The sequence below is a fragment of the Vigna umbellata genome, chromosome 10, assembly GCF_029865625.1.
Source record: "Vigna umbellata cultivar VRB3 chromosome 10, Vumbellata_1.0, whole genome shotgun sequence".
Taxonomy (NCBI): Eukaryota; Viridiplantae; Streptophyta; class Magnoliopsida; order Fabales; family Fabaceae; genus Vigna; species Vigna umbellata.
In genome coordinates, this window is record NC_142174.1 from 6,542,211 (window position 1) to 6,555,277 (window position 13,067).

Below are 13,067 nucleotides of genomic sequence, written 5' to 3' on the forward strand. Positions count from 1 at the left end.
TATACAATGTGAATTGGTTGCTTTGAAAATATGATTTAGTGTTTGGATTGAATTGATGATTGTAGTAAATTTTGTTATGTGTATTTGTGATTTGATTATCTGTTACTTCAAAGAATGGTAAGTTTGATTCAATTGGTATGAGATGGTACATTTTTTATCTTGTATAGTTTTGATTTGTGAGAATGGAAAAATAAAAATACCCTCTTAAGATAAGGAAGCAAATTCAACACTTTGTCGTGACTTTATAATTATGCAGACTCGTTGGATGAGAGTGACTTTCATTAACCAAGAGCATAATTCGCAAAGTCAGAGAGACAAGAGAGGGTCCACTTATTCGGAAAGTAGCACCTTCACTAAGAGAGAATGTATGATTGTTAAGTCAAATAGGCAAGGAAGTTTTACTCATTGGACGAGATATGACTCACTGGCGAGATAGGAATCACTGGCGAGATAGGACTCGTTGGACAAATTTATGCGTATTACTTGTCCTATTCGTTGAGCGAGAAAGACACTTGCTTAAGGAATATTAGGGGATTTTCTTCTAGTATTCCCTCATTGGGTGATCCATAGTATCTGATGATGGTGAATTGAAGAGTATCACTCTTGAAGAAGGAACATCCACCTTGTTATGATTATGATGTATCAAGACTTGAAAAAGTTCTCTTATTGATCAGGCATGAAGCAGGATATAGCAAAGTATGTGGCAACTTGTTTAACATGTCAAAAAGCTAAGGTTGTCCAACAATTGAAAGTACCTAAGTAAAAATGAAACAATATTACTATGGATTTTATTTCCATTTACCATTACCAATGAGAGGTCATGACGCTATATGGGTGACAATGGACAGACTGGCAAAAAATGCACACAGGTGTATATCAAAGTAGTAAGGCTACACGGTGTACCCTCAAGTATAATGTTGGATAGAGATCTAAGGTTTACATATAGGTTTTTGTAGAAACTAGTGGAGGCTTTAGGGAGAAAAATGAGAATGAGCTTTATTTACCATTCTCAAACAAATGAGCAATTTTAGAGAACGATCTAATCTCTAGAAGACTTGTTGAGATATTATGTATTGAATCATTTTGGAGTTTGGACGAAGTTTTGCCTTTGGTGGAATTCACATATAATAATAGTTACTATGCTAGAATTGGTATGACTCATTATGAACCATTATATGACAAGAAGTGTAGGACTGCTTTATGTTGGTATCAAGAAGGGGAAACCATTTTAGTGGTTTTGAGTTGTTGCAGCAGACAATTGAAAAGGTGAGGCAAATTCAAGAGCGATTAAAGGCCTTGTAACAGAAAAAATTCTTATTCAAATCAAAGGAAAAGGCCTTGTAAGTTTGAGGTAGGAGATCATGTGTTTTTGCAAGTGACTCCTACTACTGGTATTGGGAGACTTATCAAGTCTAAAAGGATATCAACTAAGTTCATTGGTCCATATCATATTCTCTGAAGGATAAGACCAGTTATTTATGAGACTACTTTATCACCTCAATTGGTAAACCTTCACATTCTTTTTCATGCATCTCATTTGAAAAGATATATCCCTGATCTTAGTCACTTGATGGAGGTGGATGATGTGTAAGATAGAGAGGATTTAACTTTTGAGACCAAACCAGTCAAAGTAGTAGACCAACAAGTTAAACATCTCAGAGGAAATGAGATTAGTATGATGAAAGTGTTGTGGGATGTTAGATCAGGTTTTTCCACATGGAAGTTGGAAGAGGACATGAAGACATCTTATCCTCACCTTTTTCTTGGTAAGTGAATTTTTGAGGATGAAAATTTTTCTTGTTAAAGATAAAGTAATACCCTAGAAAATACTAAGTGAGATAGAGATTTTATAATAGACACTCAGTTATTTTATTATTAAAATGTTTTAGTATAAATTGAAAACACTTAAATCAGGTTCATTTTATAAAAGCTATTATATGTTTTAAAAGTATAACCTTTTCCTTCCTCCACCTTCTCTCTAAAGTTTCTAATCCTCTGTCTATCCAATTGCAGGAGTGTATTGTAGGACTCTTGGCTACAAGACTTCCCGTTCTATCCTACTTTGTTGAACACAATAAGTTCCCTTTTTGCTTTATTTAGAGCAGTTGATGTTAGGGTTTTCATGTAGGGTCCTTTACGGTTGCATGCTTAGTCTTAAAACACTTGATGAATCTATGTTTAATTAGGGTTGCTAGGGTATGATTAAATAATTAATTTGAGTCTTTATGTAAATATTGTCCACTCGTTAGGTGAGTAACACCCTCAATAAGTGATAATGTATTTTTGTTAAGTCAAAGAGTATAAATGTGTTACTCGATGGGTGAGATAGGAATCACTAGGTGAATTTATGTGAATTACTATCAGTGGTCCTATTCATTGACCAAGTAAGACATCCACTTAGCAAATAATAGAGCTTTTTTTTTCAACACTCCCTTTTTTGGGCTTGCCATAGCGTTGCCTAGCAAGATGGGGATTTCAACTAAGATAATCTAGTAAGTGTATGGATTTTGTAACTACTTTGAAATATATAGATATAAGATGATTGAATTGTGAATGCGTTCATAACATGAGATAATAGTATGTGGTTGTGATGTGATGAATGTGAAATAACTTTTAAGGGAGAAAGCATTTCAGTTTAATGTTAGATGTATTGAGTAAGGAAGTAAGAGGAAATTATTTGGACTCTACTAGGTATTCTAACTCACATAGAGGAAGATATATAGTCAGTGAGAGTCTATGGATGTTTTTATGACAATAATTTATTTGAAATAGAACCTTTTTAGCATGGCATAGTGAGCTAACCCTGTCATGTAGGAAGATTGGGTAGAGCCATGATTTTATAAGCCAAAATATATTGGGGTGCATAAGTGTGCAATCTTTGATATTTGATTCAATACACGAAATCCTCCAAAGGTAGTTGTTGTACTTTGTTTAGATGATGATGTATGATTGAATGAATGTGTTGTATGTGATTGCTTGATTTTAATTATTTGATTCAATTATAAGTCTTTTTTCTTTTTAAATATACTAGCTTACCCTAGTTTGTGATTGTATTTCTTTCTACTATGATCGTATGTTTCACAAGAGTAGAGAATAATGCAGGTGCAGAATCCAACAATAGTCTAGATTCAGAGTAGTGTACAAAGTGAAAGCTATTGGTGAAGAGCTTCTTTTGTGTTACATAACATTCCTCTTCTTTTCAAAAAGTTTCTATATTTTTGAAGAACTATGATATGTAAATATTGAGGAATAATGTATTACATGAAGCATTACTATTTAGTATTGTGCCTAATACCAATTATCATGTGCTTTGAATTAGTAGAATTTTTTTTATTAACATGAGGTGTTAATACTTAGTGAAAGTGAAATTTTTTAGTATATTAATTCACATGTTAAAATCATAGTGAATAAAATTGAAGTAACTTTAAGATATGATAAACTCAATAAATTTAATCTAAAATAGTATCTCTTAATAACTCTATATTATATTAAGATAATAAAATTTCAATTAAACTCAATTTCAAAATATATTTTGAATTGAATTAAAAAAATGTGTTAAATTGAGCATGATTGTATGTTGACTACCATGTTACATTAAACAATATTTATTCAAAAATTAAAACTACATAATATATAGTATGTAACATCCCAAAAATATAGCATAAAACTATATAAAGGAGTTATCATATAATAAGATAATAAAATAATTACTGGACATAAAGTTAATCTTACAGTTATTACAAAATAACCATAAAATTTAAAACTTTACAAAATTCCTATACTACTACAAAACTATGTACATAACGGAACGATTATTACAAAGCTAGAGTTATAACCGAACGGTTAATACAAAACTATTCACAAGACCAAGCAGTCTTTTACTAAGCCGAGGGGTCCTCTCCTTCCAAGGACTACTCCACCGAGAACTCCTCTCCAACTGCTCACACCCTCAGGATGATCATTGCAAAATAAGAACCGAACAGGAAACATGGACAAAAAAAGGAAATAAGGGTAAGCTAATGTAATTTAATTGTATACACATACATACATTTCAAACAAGTCCAAACAATGCAAGACTGAATCCTACAACATACCAAAACTGAATACAAGCAAGCATATACAAACCGAACACTCAAGTAGTTATAACCGAACATTATACTCATGCATATACTGAACACCATAATTCATACGTAGATCGAACACCTGACTTGACCATCCGGATTGTATGAATGTGTAGCTACAGGCTTTCCTACACTTATGGTGGTGAAACAGCAAGACCCCCATCAAGCTACCCCACAAGGTTAGTCCAGTGAAGATTACCTCGATACCCTAAGGTTAAAGGACCTCCTGCCATTCTCACACATGAATTACTTCACTCTACATGAGAATGAGTAATCACAGAATATCAGGACAAACGCTAGCTTAGCACGATACCCACATTCATACTTTACAATTCAATAACAATCCACGAGACATTCCACCTTGGAGTTCTCTTTCACATTACTCAAAACCATAATTCTAATCACTTAACATAAAAAATCATTCACCAATTATATCCTTACTCATAAGACCGAAAACCCTGTGAACATTGGAGACCGAACAATTTCTCACCATCCCAAGACAGGACCGAACGGTCTATAACAGACAAGACCTAACAATTGACCGAACACTGGCAAAGGCTGACTACTAGGGAAAGTTTAACACTATATTAAAGTTGAGTACTAAAACTAGGTTGAATACCAAGACTAAACTGAATGCTAGTATAAGACCAAGAGTTAACAGTAGCATAACTATTAATATAAGACTGAGCGCTAACACTAGCATAACCGCTAGTATAATAACGAGCGTTAACACTAGCATAATTGCTAGTATAAGACCAAGCGCTAACACTAGCATAACTACTAGTATAAGACCGATCGTTAACACTAGCATAACTATTAGTATAAGACCGAACGCTAACACTAACATAACTGCTAGTATAAGACCGAGCACTAACAATAGCATAATTGCTAGTATAAAGCCGAGTGCTAACAATAACATAAATGCTAGTATAAGAACAAGCGCTTGACCAAGACCAAACGACCAACCGTGCACACTCCGTGTTCTGCATAATTCTGCAAAATTCTACAGAATTACAAAGAACACCAGAATTTACCCAAAACCAAATATTTTTCCCAACTTCTAATCTCCAAACATGATTCCTACACCACTATAAACCTATCTAAGGGTGTCTCAACATCTCTAACCTTCCTTCACAAAATTTCACACCAAAACCCACCCAGAAATCTGCATAAAACTCAATCAAGAACACAAAATCAGATGTTACCACTTTTATACATTTTATGCCAACTTAATGATTCTAACAAGTCCCAATGCACTTGTTCAAACTCACCTCATTGCCAAAAATCACTCCCAACCTCAAACTCTCATTTTCACCCTCTCACTTCCTCAAATTGACACTTGCGGAACACTTTTTCTGTATAATACACCCCAAATCCAATTCACAGAGTTCAGTCCTCACATTCAATCCAAAATAGAAATTCAACATGCATTTCAATCAATCATACAATTCATTTCAAACATATAAAAATACAAGTTAAATTATTTAGCTTCCCTTACCTTAAAATAGCTAGACCAAAGGAAAACCTTCACTGAATTGGCTATCCCACAAACACAAAAACAACCTACAAATCTTTGGATTGGTGAGAAAACAACATCCACTGAACCAAAACTAAGAATTAGACTCGGAGGAGGTGAAGAAGGACACATGCAAGCAGAACACAGCTTGCATGCAACTGAAACGTGCAGAAAACACCAAGGACAAGAGAAACCACTTACCAGTGATTAAACCGGTAACTAAGAGAAGATTCAACAGCTCCAAATTGTAGAGATACTCAAATTTGAGCTGTTAGAAGAATAGCACGGCTTGAATAAGTGGAAATCTAGAGAGAATTTGTAAACAGAATGAGGAGAAAATAAAACTCAGAAGTTTGGAGAGATGAGTTGCATGCAGAGAGTGGCACTAAATTTTAAAACTTTTGTTTATATACTACCGTCAAAACCGATCGGTCATCTCAGTTGCATACACCTGTCTTCCTCCACTTTTTTCTGAATTTCACAGTCTTTACATAGTAAAGTAAAAGAAAACTATATAATGTCTAAAGTAAATTGTTGAATTAAATAAATCTAAAAAAAATAAATATAAATTATTGAAAATATTGTAATAATATTATATCTTAGAGTGTATTCTTATGTAAAGATAGATTGTAGGGAGAGTGAGTGAAGGAATATGAGCAAATTTGAATGTAAAGCTTGTATTATTTTTCTTAAAGTGAAAATAAGTGGATTCAAAGAAGAAATTTGTGAATGATGAAAAGTTAATTCTTAATAGATAGTAAATAAATATTACCAAATTGTTTCTCATAAAAAAAAAGTAATATGAAATGATATTTAGATAAGTGAAATTTTTTTTATTTTATTCAATAAATTTGAAGAAAAAATATAATAGTAATAAATAAAGAATACATCTCATTCTTTTTTTTTTGTATAAAATACTAAATATTTAGATATTAATTATTATTTTTGATAACAGTTTGTTGAAATTTTGTATTCACCATGAAACATATTTCATCCGTAAATCTTCTAACATTATATTCAAGTGAAGTTAATTTTGTAAAGCAATATATTTTATCTGTAAATCTTTTCACATAAAACGAAGATGAGTAAAAAGTTAATCTCGTTAATCCCTGCTCCATTCACCTTAGATATGTTCAAACAAACACAAAAAGTAATAAAAAAATTCTATGCCTTTCATTATCTTTAAACATCTAATCCACACAAAAGAACAAAGCATGAGAGTCCCAATCACTTTGAATTTATGTGAGTGTTTATTAAATATATAATTCGGTTGTTATACAACTTTTTTCCTTTCATTCTTTAAATAACTTGCATTTTGAGACTGATTATTGAAATAAAGTCGCGTTAACTTTCAGTCAATTTTAACTTTGGAAAAAATAGTTTGAATTGATTTCTACCTACCAAATAATTCTAATTATGGGAGTTAAAAAAGAAAATAATAAGTAAGTTTACTTAAGATTTCATAAATAAATTAACTTTTTCCAGGGTGCATACGAATAAGCGCGTTAATGAAAAGGAAAAAACGCGTAGCGAGTCCCAACACGTACGACATACAGATACAATCAATCTTCTCTTGACAATAATTTTTTAATTATTTATTTACTACTTTACTGTACATTCAAATTTCAAAATAACACCACCACCACCTACTAAGGTTACTTCCATTTCCATTTCTCTTGAATTTTCTTTTCCACTCATTTACATTATCAATTAACTAATAATGATATTTATTAAGATTTTAAGAATGAGCTTAATTCTATAATTAGAAGAAATAAATTTAAAAAATAGTATATAAAAAATCCATATTATTTTAAAATTTAACATTAGATTTGATATTTTGACTTTATTTTATATAAAAATTTTATGATTTATTTGACACCAATCTCATTCATGTAAAATATAAAAATAAAAAGTAGAACACTTACTACTCAAAATCTGAGCAATATGATCTTCATATCCAACAACTACGATTCAATAAGTACATATAGAGAATTAGGTTTGCTCAAGTTTCATCCACTTTCTACCTAACAATGTGACCCAGATGCATTCTCCTTATTAACATAGACAAATTGATTTCACTTCTATATAATTATTTTCTATGCATTAATTAAAAAGAAATAGACCATAAATTCAATGTTTCATCAACTAGACACGACAAAGGATATAGATAATGTTCAAATTTTATTTTGTTGTTCTTCGTGCAAACTAGAAAAACAAAAATGTACTTGTTCATATATTATGTTGTGTGTTACATGTTAAATGTCAAAAGAAAAGAAGAAAACATGGAATTGAATTCAGCTAGTCCAATCTTTTGTCAATAACTTCAAAAACCTTTACTTATGCTTCAAATTTTCCCCTGGATTAATGATATAAAATGGACAACCACTCTTTCTTTGACTCTGACTCCCGTTTTCTTGTGAGTGCAAAAGATTCTGAGTTCACATTTGAAATAGGACAAAGGGAAAAATAATCAAATTCTAATTTGGTTTCTAAATTTAAAACATATTCTATAAATGTTTACAAAACAATATAAATATATAAAAATAAAAATGGTAAAATGTGAAAAAAAATTGGAAAATTATGGTAGTTAAATATAAAAGGTGGTATGTGAAGAAAAGTTAGATTTGAAAACTGAAATTCTGTGTTTTGACTTATAAGGTTTCGCTTTCGCTCACCAAACCATGGCCGGGAATGTGTATATATAGTATGCCCTAATGCTCTTCCTCCCTTCAATTTTACATATATCTGAGAATCGCCCCTTTTCATCTTTTTGAGATTTGAAGTTTGGAAATCTGAAACTTGATCATCCTTTGAAATCAAGATGAATGATGAAATGAGATGCAGAGTTTGTGTTCGAAATCTGATAATAGTTATGATCCTAGTCCATTCAAGAAGATGGATTAGTGCACAGGAAGTTGGTAAGTGGAAAAAGTGTTTGAGTTTGGTTTGTTTTGATTGATGAATGAATTTGATGTGGTTGTGCAGAGGATGAGAGTGAGTTTGATTACATAAAAGAGAGTGAGAAGGGTCCCTCATACTGGGGGGAACTGAAGAAGGAATGGGAAACATGTAAAAATGGCAAAATGCAGTCTCCGATTGATTTGTCAAGCCACAGGGTCAGGTTGGTGCCAAAGTTGGGGCAGCTAAGCAAGCACTATAAGCCTCAGAATGCTACTGTCAAGAACAGAGGCCATGATATTGAGGTAAAAACAAGACTCACAGAAATGGATTCATTTCAGATTTTAGATAAAAAAAATTATATGAATTTTTATTTTAGTTGAACTTAGATCACATTTGTATAATGTCTCCTGATGAATCAAAAATCAGTATCTCAAAACCTTAAAATATGTTTCAAACATATATTTTAACTTAGTTTTGTGTTTGAAATTGAAAAAAGAAACAACTTTATTGTAACAGTTTTCTGGAATTAGTGTGGGTTCTTCTCTGATCTGAAAATGCTGAAAACTGATGATTCCTTAGGTAGAAACATGATAGTGTGTGTCTCATTCCAATAATGCATACTCATTGATCATGTTATAGATATTTAGATGTAAGCAATCATGAGGTTAACAAAGCCTATCAATAATTTGCATAAAATAACAGAGCCAAATAATGCAATATGTGTATACTCGAGGGCTCTTATCTTATTTGTTTATTTATTTATTTATTTCTAAATTGTATACAGCTCATCATGTATAAGAAATTAACTGTCATTAGCTACCTAATACTTAATTTTTGTCTTCATTAAAGATATATGATATTCATGTTATTTAAATTTGGTCGGTGATTTCACTTATAAACTTTGATTAATAAGATCTGAAATCTTTTAAGTTATAATTTACGTAACTGTTGCAGCTGAAATGGGGAGAAGATGCTGGATCATTAAACATCAATGGCAGTCAATTTTTTCTGCGTCAGTGCCATTGGCACTCACCTTCAGAACATACCATCAATGGAAGGAGGTTTGTCTTGCCTCAAAATCTGTCTTTATTCTCTCCAGAATTAAAACATAAATCAAATCAAAAACTAAAACAAATTATAACTATATAATTTCTTATTACACTAAACCTACAACTATTAAAATTAATATTTTATCGTAATATAATATTTTATTGAACAAAACATGTGTATAGTAAATGATTTTAATGAACAGTGGCATCAATATATATATATATACTAATTTAACTACTTAACCTCAATTAATGTTGTTTTTTTCTTATTTAATTTGATAAAAAAAATTAAAACTTTTCTCTCATAAAACTGAAACATTATATAGGTATGACTTGGAGCTGCACATGGTTCATGAAAGAAAAAGCGAAAATGGAAAAGTGAATATTGCTGTTGTTGGTCTTCTGTTCAAGATTGGTCGACCCGATCCCATTCTCAACAAGGTAACTTTTTTATAGCGGTATTTTCTCTTTCAACTCCTTCATTATTATTAATTTGATTTCATTATCTAAGTCTTTAATTTATTTTAGTATTTATATTTATTTATTTAGTTAAGTCTTAATATCTTTTAAAAAAAGTTATAATTTGATATTTTTGTTAAATTAACATGTTATCGTCTTGAAAAGTGTGATCATTCCTTAAAAAGTGATACAAATTAAAATTTAGATAACTTGTTTTTTTAAATGTGACACTTTCAAGATTTTGTTATGTACATTTCAACTCATCTTTACTTCAATTTAATAAAAAAAAAAGACTAAATTGATTCTATTTTTAAATAATATTAATACAAGTAAAAAAGATAGGAAATAAAATGAATCTTAGACTTAAATATATAAATTAAATTACTAATTAAACTAAAAAAGGAAAGTATTTCTTTTAACATATTTGTTTTGTTGAAAAGATCCCAAAGGCAGGAATATTTGAAACATGGACCAATGTGTACTGAATGTATGAAGAAGTTAATCAGGGAATTAATTTTGTTGAATAATAAGAAGAATGTTTGAAATGATTGCAGTTGTCAAAAATCATAGAAAGCATGGTGGATAATGAATTAGAAAAGAAAATTGGGGTGTTTGATCCCTCAGAAATTAAGTTGGGTGGGAAGAAGTACTACAGATACATTGGCTCCCTCACTGTCCCTCCTTGCAGCGAAGGTGTCATTTGGACTATCAATAAAAAGGTACTGTTAAATTACTCAAAATTATTTAATGAATCATCCTAATTAATCACCTCTTTAATTAAAACTTTAAACCTTCGTCTTCTTCAGATCAAAAGTGTGTCGAGGGCACAAGTGAATTTACTCAGAGAGGCTGTCCACGATGTAAGTATTGATTTACTGCACTAATCATGAAAATGATAATAATGAAAATTAAGCCAAAAAAAAAAAAAAAAACTAAGTGTTACCTTTGTGTGATTTACTCCATGGCAGCATGCAGAGAAGAATTCGAGACCTCTACAAGCGCTGAATAAACGAGGGATACAACTCTATGGACCAAAACGCAAGGAGTAAATTTATCACATAATTTCTTTTTCTCTAGTAATATTTGTCTGTCTATTATACGGTTTTTCTTGTAGTAATTTGTTTTTGGTAGTGGTTATGTAATCATATATATATGTAATAGACAGCTATATGCATATTTCATCATTACTCATTTTATTTTCTACCACAAGACTTTTATAATGTACTAAATTCAATTCGATGATTGACGGATTTACAATGCACTTCAATGAACCTCAACATAACTCCCAAGTGAAATATAATGCTCAAATTTTTTTGCAAAAAGTCATTGAAGGATAACGTGAAAAGAGATTGAAGTATTAACGAATTTAAATTTATTATCAATTTAAATTAATAGTTTAACAACTTTTAAACTAGCTGAACTAACAAAAGTAAAAGGTCTTACTTATAAGCAAAACAAATCTTAAATGCTAAAGTGTAAAATGAACCCATCAATATTAAAATTTGTATCAGCAACCTTTATGTGAAACATCCGACGTTATGCATCTCAATACATGTCTTAGACATGAGAATATGAGTCACAAACAAAATATTTAGTTATACAATTGAAAACAACATTTTCTGAAATATCAATCTACTTGATTTTAAGATTATTCTTTTTCCTTTTCATCAAACTCACTCTCTTCTTTTCTTTCTTTAATTGTAGCAGGCCCATCTCTAGGATTACTTTCTATCTTATGCTGATTATTTATCCATCATCTTTTATATTTTAGAGTAGTTATTACTCATCTAGCATCAGATTGCTTTCACACAAGATTTACAGCTTTTCATCTAACTTTTGATTCATGCATGAGATTCATCATATATTGTATAGATAGCTCGGAATTGGATTTCACATATGGCTAATCATAATATTGTAAAGGTTGTTGTAAAATGCTGACAAAATAAATTTTTTTCCAAAATGTGTAAACCTACTTCCTTAAGGACTTTAACACAAATTTCTTAGATACAAACTTTCTAAAAAAATTTAAAACTAACCGAACTAGCAAGTAAATAAACTCATAATATTTGAAAATAATGAAGAAGAGAGAGAATAGAGAGATGAGATAGAGGGAGAACTCTGGAACGTATTCTGTATAAGAGAGAGTTCGTTTGTATTATGTGAAAGGGAGAGCTTAAGAGTTTGATTTATGAGAGGCAAAGCTCGAGATGCTTATTTATGACAAGGAGAGATCGAGATGCTTATCTATGAGAGGGTGAGCTCGAGATGTTTTTTTCTATTATTTAAGGGAAGCAAAACACTTTATTTATAGACAGAGAAGTGGATTTGAGACCGGTTACGTAAACATGAAATGCAAAAGAATTCCCGCATCTTGCGATTGAATCCAATCAACGACGTTGTGTTACTTGTGGGGCAACTTTCCTAGTCAAGCGAGATCTTCCAACGACAAGCTGTAACAACAAGCTCAACCACAAGAAAAAAGACAACAAGAATTTTGTAATATATAAAGCACATGTTTTATAACAATCTTCCATATATTGCAAAAAGGTAAGAAAGAAAGATTGAAAGAAGAAGAAAAACTTAGGTCTCAAAAGATGTAATCCATTAGAGTTAGTATAGCAAGTTATATAAACCAGTCTTAGATCGAGAAATTTAACACACAATGTAGTTGGTATAGCAAGCTATATGAACCAAAGACACTTGAGTATGTTACTGGTTTATCAATCACAATACCCCCCACAATCTTTAGTGTTACGCTTATAGGCCATGTGTGTGCTCTATATTCATGAGCCTTCTAGAGATCATACTAAGATCTCATACTTATCTCACATAGGTGATTTCATCAAGTATATGCTGCAAATCATACACCACCCGTAAGGAATATGAAAATCATTAAAACTTTGTTTAAACTATAGGCTTTATTCACTCCTCCCCTTTTCGTGCTTCTAGAGCTACATCACACCAACACTTTTTTTCTCTTCAACGATTAGAAATTTTCATCAAAGGACACTTATTTGGTTA

At 31.1% G+C, this 13,067-nt stretch overlaps 1 protein-coding gene across 1 annotated transcript; it reads left to right on the forward strand.

Moving 5' to 3' along the window:
- Positions 1–8,300: 8,300 nt before the first annotated feature.
- On the forward strand, positions 8,301–11,297 carry LOC148191753 (alpha carbonic anhydrase 7-like). The gene is made up of 7 exons (XM_088100867.1): positions 8,301–8,555; positions 8,623–8,840; positions 9,493–9,599; positions 9,914–10,028; positions 10,601–10,765; positions 10,853–10,906; positions 11,015–11,297. Exons 1-7 carry the CDS (start codon positions 8,459–8,461, stop codon positions 11,093–11,095), a joined length of 837 nt encoding a protein of 278 aa, XP_087956993.1. The 5' UTR covers positions 8,301–8,458; the 3' UTR covers positions 11,096–11,297.
- The last annotated feature ends 1,770 nt before the right edge of the window (positions 11,298–13,067 follow it).